At 44.2% G+C, this 22,950-nt stretch overlaps 2 protein-coding genes across 2 annotated transcripts in view; one reads left to right on the forward strand and one right to left on the reverse strand.

The window, feature by feature from the left end:
• The window catches only part of pde6a (phosphodiesterase 6A, cGMP-specific, rod, alpha), a gene marked incomplete at its 5' end in the record, with an annotated part of 22,566 nt that extends 11,172 nt beyond the window's left edge, over positions 1-11,394 (reverse strand). The window contains 9 exons of the mRNA XM_079269091.1: positions 2,025-2,072; positions 4,029-4,095; positions 4,419-4,483; positions 4,866-4,940; positions 6,224-6,364; positions 6,586-6,675; positions 7,818-7,970; positions 9,978-10,119; positions 11,066-11,394. Coding sequence (XP_079125217.1) covers positions 2,025-2,072; positions 4,029-4,095; positions 4,419-4,483; positions 4,866-4,940; positions 6,224-6,364; positions 6,586-6,675; positions 7,818-7,970; positions 9,978-10,119; positions 11,066-11,394 — 1,110 coding nt within the window. The remainder of the gene's footprint in view (positions 1-2,024; positions 2,073-4,028; positions 4,096-4,418; positions 4,484-4,865; positions 4,941-6,223; positions 6,365-6,585; positions 6,676-7,817; positions 7,971-9,977; positions 10,120-11,065) is intronic.
• Positions 11,395-13,871: 2,477 nt separating this feature from the next.
• On the forward strand, positions 13,872-20,985 carry slc26a2 (solute carrier family 26 member 2). The gene is made up of 5 exons (XM_079269161.1): positions 13,872-13,951; positions 16,054-16,673; positions 16,754-17,044; positions 17,699-18,147; positions 19,205-20,985. Exons 2-5 carry the CDS (start codon positions 16,068-16,070, stop codon positions 20,007-20,009), a joined length of 2,151 nt encoding a protein of 716 aa, XP_079125287.1. The 5' UTR covers positions 13,872-13,951; positions 16,054-16,067; the 3' UTR covers positions 20,010-20,985.
• The last annotated feature ends 1,965 nt before the right edge of the window (positions 20,986-22,950 follow it).

Raw genomic sequence — 22,950 nt, forward strand, 5'->3', positions numbered from 1 at the left:
CACACACACACACACACCAATATGCAATGACTATGAATAAGAATGTACTTTCTTTGATACGTTTAGGCAGTAATATTGGGCCTTTTCTTTTTTTTTACCCCGTACCACTATTTTGTAATAAAGAAAGCAGGAACCCCACAGAAATGTAATATCACCTTCTCCATCCAGAGGGAATGTGAGAGAGAATCAATAATTCACCTGCTCACCGCCCCTAAAATATGAAAACACGGCAGGAGCAGTTGATGAAGTCTCATTGTTAAACCGGGCTCATACTTCTGCACTTTTGCTTCATCACAAAGTGGAAGATTTTACTTGGATTATCTGTCAAGAGTCACAAAGAACTTCATGAAAAAATAAAGTTCCATCCTTCACTGGAAAGCTGCGTAGCTTGAAGGGAGAGTAGACTCTACTGCTTCAACCGATAGAGGCGGCGGTGCAATGACGTCTGTGTTCTACGAGGTAAAGGTCACCGTCACTGTCAAAGGAGAAGCGTAGATAACGGCTTCAGTTCCCGATCAGAACGTCTGACACCAGGGTCAACTGGTGAAAACAGTCTAAATACAGCAAAGGCTTACACTATTATCAGCCTTCTTTTCTCCATTACATTGCTTCGCTTCTGTGCCGGTGTTCTGTGACCCATCAGATTCCTTTCTTTAACATGTACTACATATGACTTTTGTAAAAGCAGCTGTAACAACAAATGTTCTTTCATTTCATTTTGAATGGATGAAAAACGCAGAACAATAACTCCAGAGTTTGTGTTTCTTCGTCACGGATATGAGAGTTTATTTACAGCGGTTTGACGATGACAAAGGTTTCAGCGACATAAAACCTCCCCGTAAAAAAACGACTTAATTTATCTAGCCTCATTTCATAAAACTGCACTTTAAGGTGCTTTACAAGGTAGTAAAACGCAACGCATCCAGCAACAGAGAAGAGGGAACGTAGAGACGAACAGAAGCACTGAAAACAGCAGAGACACTGAGACTGGTTGCACCGGTGTTCAGAGCTCGCAGGAATAAGACACGCCATGTGGACAGTAGCATACGTACACTCATACGGCCAATTATTGAGTGTGCACAAATGTTTCCAATCCTCAAAAGAAGCATTCAACAGTAAAGAAGTCATCGGGTTCTGGAGTATGGATTTGGGACAGCCAGATTTCAACGGGAGCCGAAGGACCAGAATGCAAAGCAGCAAGAAACAAACGGCAGAATGAGTCCCTGGTGGATCATGACAGCCCATTATGTAGCTAAATTACTTTTTTAATATAGTATTTCAACATATAACCTCTATTACATTTCATTCACATCACTCAAGAGTAAAGGCTCATATATATATATATATATATATAAAATGCAATTACTGTAATCCGACTGCGATATGCGAATGTCATCTATTACTTTACATACAAATCTGATTACAGATAATGAGGCAAATTGCTCTCACAGCAACAACTAATGGCCATAAAGTAACGAAGGCGGCGCTGGATGTGTTCTCTCCCGGATAAATCAATGTAAGAGAACAAATCGTATCAAATGAACGTCGTACTGGTTGTGGACGACCACATTTGTGCAGCGCTTTGGAGAACAGTGCCATGTGATTTAATGTAAACGTATAACACCTGATAATTCGACATTTATATCGACATGCATATTCATTACATTTGGAAGCAAAGTAGCAAGAGTTCAATCTTTTATTTCAGATCGTTTTTGCCTTCATTCATGGCGGATTACAGCCATTTAAAAAAAAGGGGAAACGGAAAAAGGGGAAACGGAGACGTATTAATAAATGTGTCAGAAAGCTGAAGTTAGTTTGAAGATGAAGTTTTGCTTTGACGTTCCTACGCTACTGTACCTTCTGCCCACTCATCAATGACACAAAGATGAAGAACTGAGGCCCACTGGTTTAACAAGTCACTTGTTAGTAAAGTCGTACAGTTGTTCTGGTCTTAAACTCTCGCTCTCGTTCTCTTAAACAGCGCTTCCTGGAAAAAAAATGAAAAAAGGTTGCAGCTGTCTTACCTGGAATTTGAAAAAATCGTCCTGACCTGCATTCATTATGTTACAAATCTGTGGGAAAAAAGAGACAAAAGAAATGACATTTGTGATGAGAGTTGCTACAATGTTTTCATGTGAGAAAAACACATGAAACACAAACAGTACGCCCTCACATGTTCACGTGAGTCGTACTCATCGTACTGTGAATCCATTCAGATCCTCTCGCCTCACATCTAAACCATTAGTGTCACTCTGACATGCATTTATCCTCCATTTGTGGAAAGGTGAAGCTGAAGTTCACCTTTTATATGATGTAGAAGAGGAAACAAAAGGAGAAGATGAGGGAGGAAAGATGATGGCGAGTTGAAAAACGACAAGCGGAGAAGACGATGGAAGGACAGGACAGAGGGAGGACAGACGGGGTCAAGCAGAAGGAGGGATGGAAGGAGGGATGGAAGGAGGGATAGAAGGAGGGATGGAAGGAGGGATAGAAGGAGGGATGGAAGGAGGGATAGAAGGAGGGATGGAAGAAGGGATAGAAGGAGGGATGGAAGGACAGGACAGAGGGAGGACAGATGGGGTGAAGCAGAAGGAGGGATGGAAGGAGGGATAGAAGGAGGGATGGAAAGAGGGATGGAAGGAGGGATGGAAGGAGGGATAGAAGGAGGTATGGAAGGAGGGATGGAAAGAGGGATAGAAGGAGGGATGGAAGGACAGGACAGAGGGAGGACAGACAGGGTGAAGCAGAAGGAGGGATGGAAGGAGGGATAGAAGGAGGGATGGAAGGAGGGATGGAAGGAGGGATGGATGGAAGGAGGGATAGAAGGAGGGATGGAAGGACAGGACAGAGGGAGGACAGACGGGGTGAAGCAGAAGGAGGGATGGGAGGGATGGAAGGAGGGATAGAAGGAGGGATGGAAGGAGGGATGGAAAGAGGGATGGAAGGAGGGATGGAAGGAGGGATAGAAGGAGGGATGGATGGACAGGACAGAGGGAGGACAGACGGGGTGAAGCAGAAGGAGGGATGGGAGGGATGGAAGGAGGGATAGAAGGAGGGATGGAAGGAGGGATGGAAAGAGGGATGGAAGGAGGGATGGAAGGAGGGATGGATGGACAGGACAGAGGGAGGACAGACTGGGTGAAGCAGAAGGAGGGATGGAAGGAGGGATGGAAGGAGGGATAGAAGGAGGGATGGATGGAAGGAGGGATAGAAGGAGGGATGGATGGAAGGAGGGATAGAAGGAGGGATGGATGGAAGGAGGGATGGAAAGAGGGATGGAAGGAGGGATGGAAGAAGAATAGATATTTACAAGTCCGTCACTGTAAATTCCTGCTTTTGGTTGCTGCAATCTCAACACGAAAGGACTTGTTGAACTCCGTGCAGGCTGTACTTGTGAACATGCTGGATATAATCAGCGCTGTGTTTACGATTCAAATCTGTAAATTCACTCATTTAAGGGCCGAACAGACCTCGTGTTCCACTTGTTCCACCAAACCTGCCGAAAATAAAACATTCGCTCCGTCTCGTCTCTTCAGACCGGCGTGTGCTGTCTACCGGTCAATCGGCTCGCTGGCCTTTCGTTCATGATTCAGGTGTTTGATTCGTACATGGCTGAGCTTCGAGGTGGCGGAGCGGTTTGTTGAAAGGTCACATGTTCAAAACCCTCAGTCATCACGGAACCATGTGAGCTGAAACTGTGTCCTTCAACAACTCAATGCAGCACGCAGGATGCCTGGAGAACACCTGATCTCAGAGAACAGTTTGACATGCAGAGAATGGAAGAAGAACGATGACCGATGCATAACTCTCACTGAGAGGAAGTTAGTTTGACACCCAACAAGTGTCAAAGGTTAACTTCATCGCACTCTTCAAAGATGAATCAATGTTCCGTTATCTGGTGGGAAACTGGTGATGTTCTTGTGACACAAACTGGGGTTGAGAGTTTATTTTCATTTCAAATGATGGTGCGAGATGCGTTCAAGATGTCTTGAACTAAAGGAAGAGGAGCTCTAAAGAGAGACACTGACCAGCCCAGTCTCTGCTACGTAGGTCGGTAAGCCGCTAACCAGGACCCAGTGATCCGCCGGAGGATTCCTGAGGACGAACACAACGCGATGATGATCATCTTCAACAAAGTACTCGTCGTGTAAATGACAAAACGTGAAAAACTGGATTAATATCCTGTTGTTATCTGACAATCAAACCACAATCACATTCAATGTTTGAGGTCGAACAAACAGGTTGAATGCGTCTCGCTTGCGTCTTTCTTAAACTGCATTGTTTACGTCCATGTTTCTTCTTCTTCCCTTTGTTGGTGCGTCGCTTTGTTTCTCATCATTTTACAGCCTCCTGTAGGTCGGTATGCGTAGTGTCCGTTCACCATGTGTATCTTTAGATCGAGCTCTGTTGTGACTCACGGTATGACTTTGATGTCCTCTTTTCCGTGGAGGATGTAGTCAATCAGTTTGTAGAAGATAATTTCCTTGAGGAGACAAACGACATAAAACGTAGAGTCAGCGTGTAAAGAAGACGAATGAAGGTCCTTTGAAACATCAGCCACTTACTCATCATCACTGATCATGTTGCTCGACAACATTGACTCTTGATTCAGAGAAGATCATTTTTAAATAGTCGTTCAATGTCCAAAGTTCACCATGAAAACGTATACTGAGACACTAATGTATGTAGAAATATTAATAACACAACTCAAGCTCCAGGTTTGCTCATTTATCAGGTCAAGGTTGACCTTTCACACTCAACTAGACAGAAGTACTTATTATAATCGTATAAAGGTGTCACTAAGCAGATTATTACTGTTGGTCTTAAAAGGGGACACAGTCGTTGTAGTCGCAGTATTTCCTCACCCTGCCATCAGGAGTTTTGGGTCCATCATATGGTGGAACTTCTCCCATAAGGACTGGCCACAGGTCAAAGAACTCCTGCGCACACACACACACACACACACACACACACACACACACACACACACACACACACACACACACACACACACAAAGAGAACGAGAAGATTTAGAGAGGGCAACATCGCTGACACAGCTGCTTTCTGTTGTTTCATTATTGAGATGCACTTGCTGTTAATTGGAGGCTCATCCAACGCCAGCATTCTGCCTGACAATGCTACTCCCAGCCACCTCTCAGTGCGCGGAACGTTTTGTGCCGTCATCACAAAGTGCACCGTTTCCAACAACGGGAGCTCAAAGCTGAGCAACTACTGTTGTTTATTTTTGAGTGCTTGAAACCCAGTGTAGTAACCAGACGGCCATCTGTGTGGAGGCACACGACGTGCGTCTGTTCTCAGATAGCAGGTGTTCGGAATCAACTGGCAGCTGCTGGTAATTAGGTGACAGCCACAGCCAATAAGTAGTATTTATGACAACATGTTAGTACGTGGGGGATCGTACGCTGATCAGGAGATGGTTTTAAGTGTTAGCTCTGTCTTTGGCACAAGGGAGGGACGGAAGCAGAAGAAGACGCAGAGAAACCCCAGAGGAGTGCCTGAAAATATCTCAAACAGATCTCATCAAACCTCATCTGGGATGGGAACGGTACAAACACAGCAGGACATTATTAATAAGCACTGGATGCACGCAGTTTCAAATTTGTCAACGTTTATTATCAACATGTAGTTGTTCTTGTTTTCCAGGATGTGATGGTTGTTTGTATCTCGTGCTTAAAGTGAAGTCTCAGGATTTTGGGTGAAGAAGCGCTGTGGCTGCAGTCCAGCTCCTTCAGACCAACATCAAGCCCTAAATGTGGATTATTGCTCCCAAATCTAAAGTGTTTTGACTTCTTAAGCTTCACTTATTTGCCCTCGTGCATCTGCATGCAGCCGTGTGTATGTGGGTGCGTGACGTGTGTGCACGAGTCTCTGTGTAACGCTGTGGTTACACACATGTTGGACCGTGAGCTTGTGGCGTGGAGGCAATGCAAAGGTGGACTTTGTGTTTTACCACTTGTGTTTTAGTTGTACAAGTATTCTGTTGTCTGTGTATTTATTTGTCCTTTTATAGAAGAAAAGGAAAGACATGAGCTTGCGATACTGTATCATCATACGTGCAGATTGTTGAACCAAATTTGATGATGAAGAAAAACCTCTTCCCTAAAAAGTGGACATGATTTGACATTTGAGGAAACCTGATCATCTCAAACTGAAGCTCCCAGCGTGTCCTTGACGCTGGCTGTGTGTCCATGCTTAACCCACCTTGGTCTTGGTCATGTCCAGCAGACCCACGGAGTACCGGTCACAGTTGAGGAAAGCTCTGACGGTGTACAAGGCCTTGTGGAACTGCCTCTCTATGTCCGTCAGCTCTTCAAACACCTTGCTGGCCGACCACAGCAGCACCTGGACGGCAGAACACGGCAGTTTAAAAAAGGTCACGCACGCCTCAGACCCCGAGCTCCAACTTGGACATCGCCCTCATATCTCACTGCTTCTTGTAACTTGCCTCCACCATGTTTTGGTTAGTTTGTGCTTTCAGAGTCAGGCTGTCTCTTAAAAACATGTGAGATGAAGAAAGACGAGTTCAGATGCCAAAGGACGGAGCACATGCTCTGCAGCCTCACCTGTCCCTTCCTGGTCTCACAGTTGTGCAGGTAGCTCAGGTGGAAAACTCTCAAGATCAGGTTGGCAAAGTTGAGATACTTGTTCAGCGTCTGGAAGGAAACAGCACACGCGTTAATACTGAGACATGGAGAGTGTGAGTGAGTCTATTTGTCTGTGAGTGCTGAACACACTTCTTTAATAACCTTTATTTTATTTCAAAGGCCAAACCATAACCATTACAATACTCTGTTTTCTATCATACGCTGCTTTTACCGTTGAGCCATCAGTCAGAGCAGGGGACACGTTGCAAATGGCAGACGTATCAAACATTGCCAATATTTATATTTGTCAACCTGCCGTGTCTGACGGGTGATATTACAGCGAAAGGTAACAGCGTCTCGTCTTTGTTGACAGAGATCGTGCATCATATCTGCGCGGTATTCTGACTGCATGCCACCGAGACTTGTTGTTGTTGTTTGGGCAGGACGGATTGTGCAGAGATCCTTTAGTGCGACTCTTTAATCAGGTACAGCCCTCTGCAACCTCTGCATTGCTGTTTCAGTGGGATATAAAACATCTTCGTTCAGGAATTTAAATACTGCATTTAGACTGGTTCCCTATCAGCCTCACTCGGCAGCTCTGTCTGCGTACGGTCTCTCCCGGGATAATAAAGGCAATATATGTACGGCACAAAGTCATGAAATCGCTGAAACTGCAGAGTGTGCTGTTCAGCGTTGGCAGCTGCTCTCCAATGCAAGCAGCTAGCTGCAGCTCCAACAGCTCCAACAGCTCCAACAGCTCCAACAGCCAAAGGAACATATTGGCAACGTCAACGGAGGGAAGTGAAAAGTGATTGGGTCAACTTTGAGACAGCAACAACACCACTTGTGAATGCAGGTTGACAAGTTGTCCGTTGCCACTTTAAAACATGAATCCATTAATATAGCACATGTACATTTATGACTATTATTATTCTCTCATATTCAGATATTCCTCTGAGTGCAAACAGCCAATCAGCAGGATTTTGTCTTTTTTTTCACTCAAATCTGGACCCAAAACGCAAGTTATAAATTGATATAATTTAACATATTGGGAAGATATAATAAATATAATAAAATACATCGACGCAGAGGGGGGGGGCAGTTAGTTCTGAGGCGCTTTGTAAGGTTTTGAAAAGAGCTCTGCACTTATTGTAAGTGACTGAATCACTGAAATAAAGTGTGCTGAGGGTGAACTTCCACTGCGACGTTACCTCTTCGTCCTTCGCGGTGAAGCGCGGCCCGTCCAGCTTGTTGATGGCCATCATGACGGCCACCATGTCTTTGCCGTTCATGATGGGGACGGCGAGGACGCTCTTGGTCTTGTACTCGGTCAGCTCGTCCACAAAGTCACTGTAATGAGCGCTCTGTGCAGAGAGAGAGAGAGAGAGATTTATGCACAAACTCGCACAGCTTACAAATAAAGCTGTTCCAGCAGTTTGACAGCTCGTTATTGGGTGACCTTTGGCCCCGTGAAGCCCAGAGAAGTGTTCAGCCTTCCACAGCGGATCTACACTTCGGAAGTTTCATCTAAAGTACAAGTTGTGTTTTGATATGAACAAAAAACACAATTTACATATTTGTGTACCTTATTCATGTGTGTGGGTCTTTATTGTTTAACCCTTTCTGCTTGGTTTAAAGCGGGACTTCTTCACGGACTGCGCCATGTTTCTACAATAGCCCAGAATGGACAAATGATGCGCAAGTCTGCAGCCTCACCACTAGATGCCGCCAAATCCGACACTCTAGTCCTTCAAATAAATATGATGAATCGGCAGTGACGGGAGAAACGTGAGTCTCCCTTCCATGAAAAGTTGAATTTGTAAATGAATAATAAATGCAAAAAGATGCATGCATCCAAATAAACACATTCATAAGTAATAAATATGTAAATCATTTATGATAAATTCTGCACATAAACATCAATACATAAACTTCCTCCCTGGCCAGTTTAGCTTCTCCAGTTATGATACATAAGGTGGATTCAGGGTGTCTCTTTGTGCCAACAATGACACTATTTTCTGATTTCTCCAAAATCCCCTCTGCATAAACCTTTGACTTCAACATGTCAACAAAACGAGAATGTTGAGCCTGGCTTTATCCAGTGTTCAGATTTCTGTTCTAGAAATGTATGAAAATGAGTACATATGTCATAAGAAAACACCTAATTTGCATATCCAAACATACTGTTCCACGGGAATTAAATACAATGTAGGGTTATAATTGCTCAGGCAAGATGTACCATGTCATATGCATATCATAAGCATATCTTATAATACAAAACGTTCTTGTCTTGATACAAGTAATAAACTGGGGAAACTTTTTGTTTTTTCATGTGTATTCCACCCAGAAAATGAGTTCACTGTTAAAAAAGGTTAAAAAAAAAGAAAATGGATTGTAATTTCCAAAATTCCCAAATTGAACTTCCCCTGGATATTATCCGAGCCTTTGCAGCCTTCCTCTGCTCCAGCAGAGCGACATCAACAAACAGGCTGAAACAATAGAGTGCAGCAGAATAGATTAAAGGTGTGTTATCGTGCTGAGTCGGTGAAAAACGCTCAGAGCGTGCGTGACCTCTGAGTAATCTGGGATCGCTCTAATTCGGGACAGATTAACCGGCTTCAATTAAATATGGAAACATTAGCTGTTCCTTTGCGCCGCGACTGGGGAGACTTGGAGGCTTTGATATCGTTCCAGTTGCCACATTTCCCCATCATGTCTTTTCATGCGTTTGTGTGAGGCCTCGGCGTGACGGACAGCGCGGGGATGTTTGTTTCTGCAGCTGAACCGATAAATAAAAACCCAAACGGGAACAAGCATCCCCGGGTCCGTCCTGTCCGTTCATCGGCAGCTGAGTTTTCTAATCTGCCACGAAACGAGGAGATTGAATTCATACAGAGGACGGCTTGTAAGCCATCAGTTATGCGGAGTGGGCTGCTGCCTTATTACGCGTAAATGTCACAATAGCTGTCGGATGGTGGGGGGGGACGTGAAGTCAGTGGCCCTGCAGGTAAACCTGAAGACGACGTGGGAATGAGCTCGCCAGCCATTTCTTAAATGTCAAAGCTGTTGGCTGTAATGAGACTGAGCTGGCTTTGGTTGGAGGGAATTAGTGGAGCGAGACACTGTGGGGTGACGTCGCCATCTGGTGGTCAAACCGAGCAACAGGTTTCAATGTTTACTGAGCAAAGAGCAGTATTTATATTTCAATGTTTTTACACAGAAGAGTTGAATGAACAGGTAGGAACACATGTTTACTGTTTAAATGCCAGTGAAATGTATGATGGGGAAGGTTATGTATGTGAATACCTGAACTAGGAACGTGATTCTGATGTCAACATTAAAACACACAAACAATAACAGTGCGTATGTACCTCAGACACATCAGCGATGTTGACCATCTTCTTGGTGGAGGCCACGTGGCCCACGATGCCCGTGTCCAGCGGGTACACGATCTCACTGTCGGGCGGCACCAGGCAGTCATCGAACAGGGAGTCTTTGTTGATGTTAAATAACCTGGAGGGAAAGATAAACCCTTCAACTCAAACAGGCGATCTCAGAGTGCCGCCATAGACAAAAGCCAGTCATGAGAGGAAAGAAATGCAAATTACACTCATCAAGTTACAGCTACATAGTAAAGCGCTGGAGCTGGAGTCTGGTTGTAGAGGGCTCCTGTCGGGACCATGAAACATTCACGTTTAAAAGAAAGTTCCCTTTTATAACTAAGGTGCCACATGCGAGTGTCTGGAACTGTGTGATGGTGAGAAACAGCGTCTGTGTTCAAAGCCACAGAAATGCTTCCTCACCAGGTGATGAGCAGACAGGAAGCAGACAGGAAGCAGTTTGACTCTAGAACTGTACGAGTTCTGCAGGTTAAACGGATCAAAGCATTTAAATTCAACTTAAAAAAAACATCCTCTGCTTTTATTTGTTTGACTTATGTCCAAAATGTTTCCCAAGTTTAGCTGTTACTGCAGACCAACTTGTTTTAGGGATGCACCAAATGTGTTTTTTTTACATTCAATTCATTCTATTGAGGTCTTCGAATAAACCTTCAGAAGTCCGTCATCACATTTTATGACATTTATGTATCATAAAGTCGAAATAAGGGATTTATCGGAATAAATTAGTTTTTTTAATTATTATTAAATCAATTTTAAATCATCTTTCTCTGATAAATATACCTCATAAGTGCTGCTTCCCTTTGTGTGATGCTAAACATCTAAATATTTGAATAAATAAAAACAAGTTGTGAATTTTGGAAATGATTACATCTATCTTTTTTCAATAAATGTACAAATAGTAGAGTACTTATACAACAACAGCGTAGCAGAAACAGAATGAACACACATGAGTATAAACAACAAACGGCTGCGCTGCATCGGAATACTGACATTTGAACGCCGACGTTATGAACGAAGCTTCGAACTTTTCAAATTTGAGCAGAAATCTTCTCGCTCACCTGGTGGCCAGCTCGGCCACTCCGTTCCTCTGCCGGTACATGAAGAGGCTCATGTGTTCGGCCCTCATCATGAAGCTGAGGTGTCTCATGAGGTTGAAGATGGACTTCTCCATCTGCAGGTTGTCCTGGATGTCCCGCATCAGGTCGAAGAGGACCTCGCTCTCCTCCACCGTCGTCAGGTCGTGGAACTTGCTGATGTCCATCGCCACCTTCCGGTTGTTGTCCAGCAGCTCCGAGACCACCTTCGGCCTGAAGTTGGTGTCGTAGTACTGCTTGGCGAACTGCGGGTTGGCATCCAGGAACTGCTCTGCTGCCGCTGCGTCCACCATGGCTGCTGCTGACAGGGAACGATTAGAAACACAAACGCAAAACACCTTTCATTCAACGATCACTTATGAACTGCTACAGGACAAGGAACTCAACCAAAAGCTGAAACCGTAGCAAAAACCTTCCTCTTCCACAAATCCTACACAAGGAAAACATCGACACCAAGTCCAATAATCACTTTCCTCTCAGCTTCAGTTTGGTCTCAAACTGAAGCTGAGAGATATCTGACTTTTGAAACCTCTAAAGATTCCGGTCGGTTTTATTGGTTGTTGGCTGAAAGCAGCTGCAGCTGGAAGCAGGATGGATAAGAGCTCCGAGACTGCAGATCAACCCAAACGCTGAGCTGACAGAGGATCATTCTCTGTGGGTTAGTCACTCCCACACACCTTACAATGCACAGCGTCCTTCAGAGTTGGTGAGCACCCTCAGTGGAAAACAGGCTCAACATATGCACAAACATCTTACCTCATCATTTCAGTGAAATTACACCAAATCTATATTTTCCTCTAAAACACACCAGCCATCATTACTGTATTGGCACTCCTAAAAACAAACGAGCTGAGATTAAAATATCAGTGAAATATATTTCTCGTCCTATTTTTACGTTCACTTGTTTGATTCGGAACTCTAAAGTGGACATCAAGGACTTCCTGTTTCATTGGGGTATGAATATGAGGTGACACAGGCCAATAAGAATGACGTCCTGTGTCCTTTTCCTGAACACTTTTCCATGAGCTCGATGGAAAACGTCATGAGGTCAAAGAAACGTGTGAAGGAGAACTCATCCTCTTCTTCACTCTAGTAAGGGATGCACTCTTTGCTAAAGGAGACAGCAAAGGAAGCATTGAACTGAGTTTTTCCTTTTCTGATGAGAGGGTCCAGAGACGGAGGATGTTGCTTGTGAAACCCTCTGCAGCAAATGTGTGATTTTGGGCTGCACAGATATATTGGATTGAATTGAAGCATGTTTCCTTCTTTCGAGAATTCAACCAGCGTCCATCATGGCTGCCACTTATAAACGTTCTTTAGTCAAAAGAAGACTGTTGGACCGCAGCTTTAGTCGTTCATCACTATGGGAAAGGCCAGAGAGCACAGAAGCAACGACAAGTGTTTCCTCAAATCAGGCAGGTGATATGAGGAAATCTCCTCACAGTTTCGGGAGAATAATTAAAAAGTTTTGAGCTACAGGAGCTGTAAAGAAGAGGATGTACTGTACATATAGACTCCACGCACCGTGAGGAGAACAGTTCAACTGACAAGTGAATCCAAGTCCATGTATCCTAACACCAGCAGGTATTAAATGAAAACCAGACAAAGGGTCGGACCGTTCAACACAACGATCCAAAGCACGCGACAAAACCTCAGATTCACCCAACGCAAAATAAACGTTTTTTCTAATCAAGGTGAACAGTCCTACCTGTTAAAGTCCTTGTGTTGTCTCCAGCAAAGTGTGTAATCCGTCTGTCCTGCAGGTGTCTGAGAACAGAAAGAGGATTACCTGGAAGGTTTTAAATGCTCATGTGTGGACATAAGCCTGCATCCAATTACAACACCGGGATTACGATACCTTGTCATGTTTAATGACACATCCTGGGGTTGATTTTCATTTTCTATCTCACAACAAGACACCCTGAGTACGTGTGGGTTCCAGTGCAGTGTCATGAGAATGAGTTCTCATATTATATTATATATTATACATATATATTATACATATCGGCCTACCAACCACTTGTTTGCATCTTTTGTTTTTCTGCAGATACCTTCATGACTTTTTATTCTACCGGATGAATATATTGTAATAATAGATATATTTTTATTTCTACACTTCAAAGAAACAGATATACTCAGATTCTGTTCAATGAGCAGATCCAAACTGTCAGTCTGTAAACTGGAGGAGAAGAAATGTTTACAAATCAATAAAAAAAAGAGAGTTTAAATGCAAATTCCTTCTTTTTTTTTAGTAATTCCTGACAATAGAATCTCTGGAATAAAAGAGCCAACAGGCTTCCACGTGAGACAACTAGTTCACATGTGTGTCTGCTACTTCAGGTAAAGTGAGTTAGCTATGTTGCATTTATGAGCTGGAGGATTTTAAACTACATTTCATAATTTCTTATTTCACTGTTAAACCAGTTGGAGACCATATGGAGGAAACGTTGATTATATAATGGAAATGGAAAGTTGTGATATCCGGCATAGCTTATTTCAGGGACTTTAAAAAGAAGTGTGTTTCTGGAAGGTTTTCACCAGTTATATGTCATAGTATAAAGTTTCACTTCTTTACATATTACGACAATAAGCACACACAGTCACTTTCATACACCGCATTCATCTCTTCATTCATGTAAATGTAGTTTCATCGAGGGGCGTCATATTTCGCTACAAAGTGACGCATCTTTCGACACACACCCTTCTTGGTCTCAGCGGGTCACGTGACGCGGTCAACACGTTTCCGTGTCACGTCATTACGCACGGAGCTGCGGCTTGAAATGAGGCGGAATGACGCTCGGAACACAACTTTGAATTAACTTCGTCAAACCGCGACTGATTCGAGCTCAAGTGAGTTATTGTGAACATGAAACAACAACATTGTGTTTGTATTGTTGTTGTTGTTGTTGTTGTTGTTGGACAGCGGGCCGTCTTGTTGACTTACTTCAGGTGAAGCTCCAGCTGGTGTCCACGTTGTCAACTTGTTTACAATGGAGCTCATTCATAGTCGGACTTGATGCTGGTCGAGTAACTTAAACGGTGTTCAGCGTGTTATAGATCGGTGATGCGACATTCTTTAAGGAAACTAAACAGGTGAACGTCACTGTACTCCTGTTGACGTCATAATACTTGAGAATGCGTGAGACGTCCGCAGAGACGTTCATGGTGATCGAAGTAAAACTAGACTAACGTGTTAAGTCACTGAACGTGTAAATGACACGTGGGAGTTCCAGTCAACTTGATTGGTTAAAGAAGCTTTACGTGTGATTGTACTTCAGTCACAGGAGTTCGGACTTCTTCACACACACGATCATTGTAATGTTTGAACAGCAAGGCAAGGCAAGGCAAGGCAAGTTTATTTGTATAGCACATTTCAACAACAAGGTAATTCAAAGTGCTTCACATAAAACCATTAAAAGCATCAAAACATAAGGCAAAAGAAAAGGAGATTTAAAAACAATTAAAGAAACAGTGTAAGAAATAAACTAAACGAACACAATAGAAGTTGTTCAGTCGGGAGAACATGATTACGTGTGTGCGTGTCTGTCTCATGGAGAAGATCACACATGGCTTGTTGACCTCTCCTCCTCTCAGTTTATCACAAGGTCAGCTGCATGTCGCTCACAGGAGCAGAGTGGAGCTCCATCCCAGAGACCGACAGACACACAGTTCCTGTAGCGCTCACTTAGAGATGGTCGGTTAGCAGCCAGCTCGGTCAGCACCGACTAGAACTGCACTGTCCTCATCTGTCCGTCGACCCTCATATCTACATACTCTGCATGCTTTTATGTTTTGTTCCTCTGACATGGAGGTTTAGTGTCTAACAATGCAGCAGCATCTCGTCTTCAGTCCGTGTTTCTATTCACAGTTATCCCTCATTGTGTTCTTTGTGTGTTGAATGTGTCTTGTTAGGACTTGATCACGTAGTACAAGAGCCTCCTGAATGACGATACTTATATTAGTACTCTCACTTCTTTCATTGTTTCTGCACGCTTTGTAAAAGGTCAATATTGCATAACTTTAAATTTAATTTTAGGTTTACTTTGAAACATCTGCCTCTTGAGACTACAGATGAAAAATAGCCTCTTGGCGCATTTACAGCAATGTTTTTATGAACGTGCACTGTCCCGTATCAAATAAACCAACAAAAAAATAATAATACAGACTTTTTAATCAAACGTAACCCAGTTTCAACCTCGACTTTTCGATGTTTGACCTTCTAAAATTACCGAATGCACGCTTGCTGCATGTATTTGCTTATTCAAATGGGGAAAATAACACCATAAAGTATGATTAATCAAACTGAAAAACGTGTGGTGACTTCACCATAACCTGAAATCATCATCCAGTCACTTTACATAATGCTGTGTAGCGATAATAACGTATGTTATGGGATGTCATTGTCTTTTCCCTGAGCTTCTGTCTGAGAGTCACTAAAAGCACAAGCTGGATTCTATGAATAAGGGGGAAGTGTCATATCTGTGTCATATATATATATATATATATATATTATATATATTATATATATTATATATATTATATATATATATTATATATATTATATATATATATTATATATATATTATATATATATATTATATATATATTATATATATATATTATATATTATATATATATATATATATATATATATATATATTTATTTATGAGGAAATCATTTTATATATTATAAATGAATGAGGAAATCATTTTATATATTATAAATGAATGAGGAAATCATTTTTTCAGCATCAGCAAAATGTCATTTCAGCCGACACCCACTGACCTGTAACAGTGACAGCAGCGCTTCTCTTCCTCACTGCTTCTAAACCCTCATTCGTGGTTGTTTTTTTTCGTGAGGTGCAAATATTAAAATACGCAGATGAGTTTGATATTTGTTGTCCTTATATTTCGTGACTAAAATGAAACTCTCTTTCTTCAACCCCCCACAGATAAGGGCTCCATCATGACTCACAGTGAGGAAGAAGAGGACGAAGGAGCCGAGAGGGACCAGCAGCAGCCTCTCATTCTGGAACGAGTGGAGAAGGAAACGGCCCAAAGCTGGCAGTCCGTTGTGTCTCATCGTCTGAAGAAACACTGCGTCTGCACCTCTAAGAAAGCGAAATCCAAAATACTGGGCTTCGTCCCCATCCTTCGATGGCTGCCACGCTACCGGCTCAGGGAATGGCTGCTGGGCGACGCCATGTCGGGGCTGATTGTGGGGATCCTACTGGTCCCTCAGTCCATAGCCTACTCCCTATTGGCCAGTCAGGACCCCATATACGGCCTGTACACTTCTTTCTTCACCTCGATCATCTACGCGATCTTCGGCAGTTCCAGACACATCTCGGCGGGGGTGTTCGGGGTGCTCTGCCTGCTCGTGGGTCAGGTTGTGGATCGGGAATTGGCTTTGGCAGGATACCTCACAGAGAGCGGCGGCGGCATCGGCGGTAACGATAGCGCCGGCCTGCTGGCTGACCTGGGGAATGGCACCCTCGGGGTGGGATGTGACAAGAGCTGCTACGCTATCGCCGTGGGAGCTACGGTTACCTTCACTGCTGGGGTTTACCAGGTAAGAGAGCAGGGAGGATAAATGCATCTCTTCTCCATGGCTGGCATCTCTAAACTGCACTACTTATCTCTTCCTCTCAGATGCTGATGGGCATCTTCCAGGTCGGCTTCGTCTCGGTCTACCTCTCGGACTCCCTCCTCAGTGGCTTCGCTACAGGAGCCTCCCTGACCATCTTCACTTCCCAGTTCAAATACCTTCTGGGCCTGAAGATCCCCAGGCCTCAGGGCTGGTTCGTTCTGTTCAAGACCTGGTACAGCTTGCTCGCCAACCTGGCAAACACCAACGTGTGTGACCTGGTCACCAGTTTGGTGTGTTTGCTGATCCTGATACCCGTCAAGGAGCTCAACAATCGCTTCAAAGCCAAGCTGAAGGTAGACACAACTATTTGTTCATTATAATCAAAGGAAAGGTTCCTGTTCAATCTGCTACTTCCAGTAGACCGGAGAGCCAGTTCCTCTTCAAATTTAAAATTGACGAGGAGCTGGCTCAGTGGGAAAGCCCTTAACGTACCGATCCATCCTTTTGATCACTTGGTCGCTGTGTCAATCCACAGCATCTGTCCAGTGTGAAATACATTGAGATTAATATCATTTCAAATGTTCTACTTGTAATCGACCCTCCAAAGCGGAAAGTTAAGTTAAGGCACAAATACAACATGTGGTTTATCATCGGGTGTATGTTTTGAGATAATTAAGCTCCAGTCCATCATTTAAAGGGTTATGTTTAGGTTACGGTAAATGTTTGTGGTTGAGGATGGGCTGAGAATCTGCCCATAAATACACATCAGCCTCAGCGATGCGTTGAGGTTCGAGCTAACATTAGCATGCTAATGGTTGTCGTATGTTGGTCAAAAGCACAGCTGAGCTGAGCGTTGAACTGAAGCTAAAACTATTATGGGATGCAGCGCTAAGAGTGAGCTCAGGTTGTCCTCAAAAGGCTACCATGGACCGGATAAACGATTGACTTCTGCAGCATTATCTTTCCCCGCCTTACGTGCGTTGTCTTTGTTTCTTTTGTTTGCCCAGGCTCCAATCCCCTTCGAGCTCTTCGTGGTGATACTAGCAACACTGGCCTCTCACTTCGGACACTTCAACACCGACTACGGGTCGGACGTGGCGGGCGACATCCCGACGGGCTTCCTCCCTCCCCAGCTGCCGATGTGGACTCTGATCCCCAACGTGGCCGTCGACGCCTTCTCCATCGCCATCGTGGCGTTCGCCATCACCGTCTCACTGTCGGAGATGTTTGCCAAGAAGCACGGCTACGCGGTGGACGCCAACCAGGAGATGTACGCCATCGGCCTCTGCAACATCCTGCCGTCGTTCTTCCGCTGCTTCGCCAGCAGCGCTGCGCTGACCAAGACCCTCGTGAAGGAGTCCACCGGGTGCCAGACTCAGGTGTCTGGGCTGGTCAGCGCCCTTGTTCTGCTGCTGGTGCTGCTGCTTATCGCACCTCTCTTCTATTCCCTTCAAAAGTAAGCATACCACATGAGGAGATTGTTAGAGAAGACCTGCATCAACAGAGTCGTACAGTAAACTCAGCTTTTAGATGGTAGCAGTAGTAACATTTAAACAAGGCTTTAATAGACGTGCAGGAAGAGGACCACCTATTGATCCTATAGGTCCACAGCAGCGTCTGTCGGTCTGGCTGAGGTGAACTGTGGTAAAGACTCAGATACTGTAAAGATATTTTCGTGAGGTTCCTTTTAGAAAAGTGCTCTGAGTGAGTTTGATTTCCCTCTGATGAAGAGTTGCACAATTTCTCGGGCTTTTATTGTGAAAGGTAAGAACGAAAGGAGCGGATCCGGTCTGCTCTGCCTTTCTCAAGGTTGAAAGGAGGAATGAAGTTCGGACTACGGAGCCGCCGTGTAGTGTTACACTGTAGCGTACGTTTTAAACATGTCCGTTCTGCACAACGCGATTTCTTGCCTTTTAAATTACACAAAGAAAGGCTCCCGGTGTTTAAAGGCCCTTAACTGAGAACCCTGAACTCACCAGTAAGTTTGCACGTAAACCGTAAGAGTCCGTATTTATCTCTGATCTGTAAAATGCACCTTGAGGACCATCGTGATTCGAGATCATACATCACCAGCCACATGCAACAAAGAGCTCCGCACATGTTGGTACTCGGCAAACGCAACGTTTCATTTGTGTGACCAGATCGATACATTTGAAGAAAAGAAAAAACAAAGTTCACATTCCGATGTTTCAGTATTGACGGGTTTCCTTCGGGTTCTCAGGAGCACTTCATGTTCTTATCTTGTTGACCACGAAAAGACAAACGCAGATGACCTGTAGGTGAGGGTCAATGCTGACTCGGCTCGCTCTGCAGAGGCTCTGCGAGTTAGAAGATCTCACAGTGACAAGTTAAAGCAGATGAATTCACTGTAAACTACAGCGGTAGACACCCCTCACCTGTGTGAGCGCCACCGTCTGCTGTGAAGCCAACAGATGTCTTCTTTTAAAGCTCTCACTCTTCTTCCATGAACACCACTACGTGCTGACCTTTGCCCTCTCCCGCGTGTTTTCCAGGTGTGTGTTAGCCGTCATCATCCTGGTCAACCTGCGCGGAGCTTTACGGAAGTTCCTCGACGTTCCCGGCATGTGGCGGGTCAACCGCGTGGACGCCGCCGTCTGGCTGATCACCATGGCGACCTCGGCGCTGGTCAACACAGAGCTGGGTCTGCTCGTGGGGGTCCTGGTGTCCGCCCTCAGCGTCCTGGGCCGAACCCAGCAAGCGCGGGTCCTGGAGCTCGGCCGGGCTCCAACCAGGGAGCACTACGAGGACCTGTCTTCGTACCGCGGCCTCCGGACGCATCCCGACGTGGCCGTGTTACGGTACGGGGCTCCGATCTATTACGCCAACCAGAGCATGTTCAAGAAATCTCTCTACAAGTGTGTGGGGCTCGATCCTGTGCAGGGGAAAACCCAGCGCGTGAAGTTCATGAAGAAGAAGAAGAAGAACAATCAGCAGGAGGAGGAGGAGGTCGCACGAGTCCCAAATATGAAACCAGAGAGTGACGGTAAAGAGGAGGGAGCGACTGTAACCCTGATGCTCCACAAGAAGCCCCGCAGCTTCCACAGCGTGGTGATCGACTGCAGCGCCGTCTTGTTTCTGGACACTGCCGGAGTGAACGCGCTGAAAGAGGTCCGCAAAGATTACGCAGAACTCGGGATCAGGGTTGTCCTGGCCCAGTGCAATACCTCAGTACTGGACTCACTGGAAAGAGGGGGATACGACGGAGGAGAAGACGCCATCTTATTCTTCACCATCGCGGACGCCGTCGCCGACGTCCAAAGCGTCTCCGCTCCAAACGGAGATCATGACGGCAAATGAGAGATCTGTTCATCCAAATCTCTGTTTACATTTATGCAATATCTGTTGTTACCGATGTGCCTTGTGATGCTACAGTATCGCACACCCTACACGACTGCTGCAGACAAGTCTTCATTTCACAGTTTCAGCACGATTCTGTGTTCTAGAAGCATTTTAAGTCGTCATCATAGAAACGAAGCCGAAGAAATGAAAACTTCACTTTGAGACACTTTTTATTATTCGTGTACAAACACCCAAAGGAGTTCTTGAAAAGTAACAAACTACATATTATTTCTCTCTCTCTCTCTCGCTCTCTCTCTTCTCCTTCATGGAGCTGAACTGCAGTTTATAGCGATACACACACACACACACACACTGAATGTTTTCATGTCAGGTCCTTCGACGTATGATTGACGGTCACCTTTTACTGTTGCAATGTACATCATTTCTTTTCCCATAAGCTCGTGAGTCACAATCTTCTCGTTACCGTTTCCGTTACCGTTTTCCAGTTATTCCATGAGAACAAAGGTTGTGTTTTTAACATGAAGGGTCTTCTTATTTGAATAAGCTGGCAGGTCTCTACTGTGTCACTCTGATGGAGTACTTGCTGTCTGCTGAGGGTGAAACATTACTGTCTGTTACTGTAGCTCGGTGAGTACATGATTATCGGGGGGGTGAATGGGGGCAAAGTTTGAAGGAAAAGCACTTTTGTGTGAACGCCGTGTGAGATTAAGTCCAGGACACGTTGAATTGAAGGTAGAAGCTCAAACTCGCTCACGTCTGTGTGTGCAAGAGATCAGCTGATCACACGAGGTGCCTGTATGTTATTAAATACATTCATGTGAAACTATTGTTTGCATCATGGCGGTCCATTCATTTCTATTCCTGGTGGTGTTCTTAGTGAAAGAGTTCTTCACACGGGCGATGCAATAAGCATGGCTGCCAAAAGGAGTGCAAAAAAACAACAGATCCAAGCTCCAGCAGAGGGAAGGGAAGAAGGCCGCTGCTCGCTGGGGAACAAGGGTGTGAACTGTGTTCATGTTCTAAACGCCTCGCAAATGGTTCATTCGGCAGGAAATGAACTCGCATTAGTTAAACCTGAAGGATTATCATGCTTTTATCCAAACTAGTGAATTGGATTACATTTATAAAATATGTTGAAATCTATGCAAAATGAGTCAAAACTTTTATTTTGACAGTTGACTTGGTGTCAAAATGTCAAGTCTTGGAATAAAGTTTGTTTCCTTAAATCGCTGCGCTTCAGTCTACTTTGCAGGTTTAAAACGGTAGCCGGTGACGCTTCTTTTCTATAGATCCAGAATACAGAGAGCCGGCACAAATAAATGAGGGCTTCCTTTAGCTGCAGGAAACACTTTGTAAAAGTTATTTTTACAGCCCACCAATTCCTGACATCCGTCACACAGATGTTAGTTCCATATTTAGTTTCTATAACTCACTACCACCGATCTGGAGCTGCCTACCAAACGATGAGATGGAGTCGATGGGTCAGTTGGTAGAGACACGCCTCTGTCCACTTTCCTGATGTCAAATATATATTATTTCACATGAAGAAATACTTTGTGACATGCAAACAATAACGGGAAAACTCAAAAAGTGCGTGTACCCATATCTGTTGATTTAGTAAAGCTGGGCTTAATGAATGAGCTCTTCTTAAACCAACGCTGTGCTCGGCTAACACTGACTGAAGTGTTCACTGTCGACTCTTTAGCGGTACAGCTGCTTATCGACGTGCTGCGAGGAGGCAGCTCCTCTGTTCTTTAATGTAATGTTACATTTACAAAACCTTTAAAATGACCTTTGTTCACCCAGAACCACCAACTGACATCATGTGCTATAAAGTAAATACACAACTCAACTAAATATAGAACATAGATCTCGTCGGTTCAGACAAAACAATTAGATAATAACACGCTGGTGAGTGAAGACCGAACAGCCACAAAGAGCAGTTTGTCTTCACTCTCCAGGTTCAAGGTGAGCGAGCTGATGATGATGACAATCCTCAAGGTGAGGAAGAGCTCTTGTGTCTATGTTGCAAAGATCTGACCGTTTTACTGTTAACAATGCAACTATTTAATAAAACATTCGCTGCTTTTACTCCTGTTTTGTTGTCCAGAAGAGCTGCAGTAACTTCACAACTCATTTCAACTGCAGCTTCTATCCTGACGTTCTTTCATCGTCCTCGTGGCTTTTGCCCAGATGATCGATGAGCCTGTCTGACAGCAGAACATACAGAATATTGATGAGCACCTCAAGTTGAAGGAGGAATCCTTCTAGATGTCCCATCTGTGCTCTGGAGCTTTCGTCGATAAGCAGTCTGTCTGTGTGTAATCTTCTGGAGGAGATCAGAGTTCAGTGGTTAGAAGTGCTGGGCCTGCCTGCATCTCTTCTTCTTTCTCTTTCACTCTCCTCATCCTCAGTTACATAAGGAACAATGGCGTCAGATTTAAACTTTTATCAACCATGAAGTCTGGTCTCCTAAACATTATGTTCCTACAAAAGTTATTTAGTGTGTACAAAGAGAGTAAATGTGTTTCTAATCATCCACATCATCAATACATTTCCATTGCACCATGAAGAGCTGGTACTGTACAGATCAGAACAAGTCAAGAAGGAAGCAGAGACAGGAGGGATGCACAAAAGACAAAACAGTTTATAATAAGTACTTTATAAAATGTTAGACGTGTTGGCTGTAGAGTCTCTCTGGTGTATGTTGGTGTTTGCTGCACCGTAAACCACCAGAAGCAGTGACGCTACTTTGCCACCAGGGGGCAGCATTGACCAGGAAGCTGGGGGAACGCTTTCTATAGCATAACATTTCTATGTGTGTATTAATCAATTTCCTGCATTTTACTGCTGTGTTTTATTTCTTACACTGTTTTTAATGTGTTAATGCAATGAATGTTCTTAATTGTTTTTAAATCTCCTTTTCTTTTGCCTTATG

The sequence above is a fragment of the Melanostigma gelatinosum genome, assembly GCF_949748355.1.
Source record: "Melanostigma gelatinosum genome assembly, chromosome: 5".
Lineage (NCBI taxonomy): Eukaryota > Metazoa > Chordata > Actinopteri > Perciformes > Zoarcidae > Melanostigma > Melanostigma gelatinosum.

Coding starts and splice junctions, on each gene's coding strand:
- slc26a2 (XM_079269161.1), top strand. CDS start 16,068: ATGACTCACAGTGAGGAAGAAGAGGACGAAGGAGCCGAGAGGGACCAG. Junction 16,674..16,753: donor TCACTGCTGGGGTTTACCAG/GTAAGAGAGCAG, acceptor TCTTCCTCTCAG/ATGCTGATGGGCATCTTCCA. Junction 18,148..19,204: donor CTCTTCTATTCCCTTCAAAA/GTAAGCATACCA, acceptor CGTGTTTTCCAG/GTGTGTGTTAGCCGTCATCA.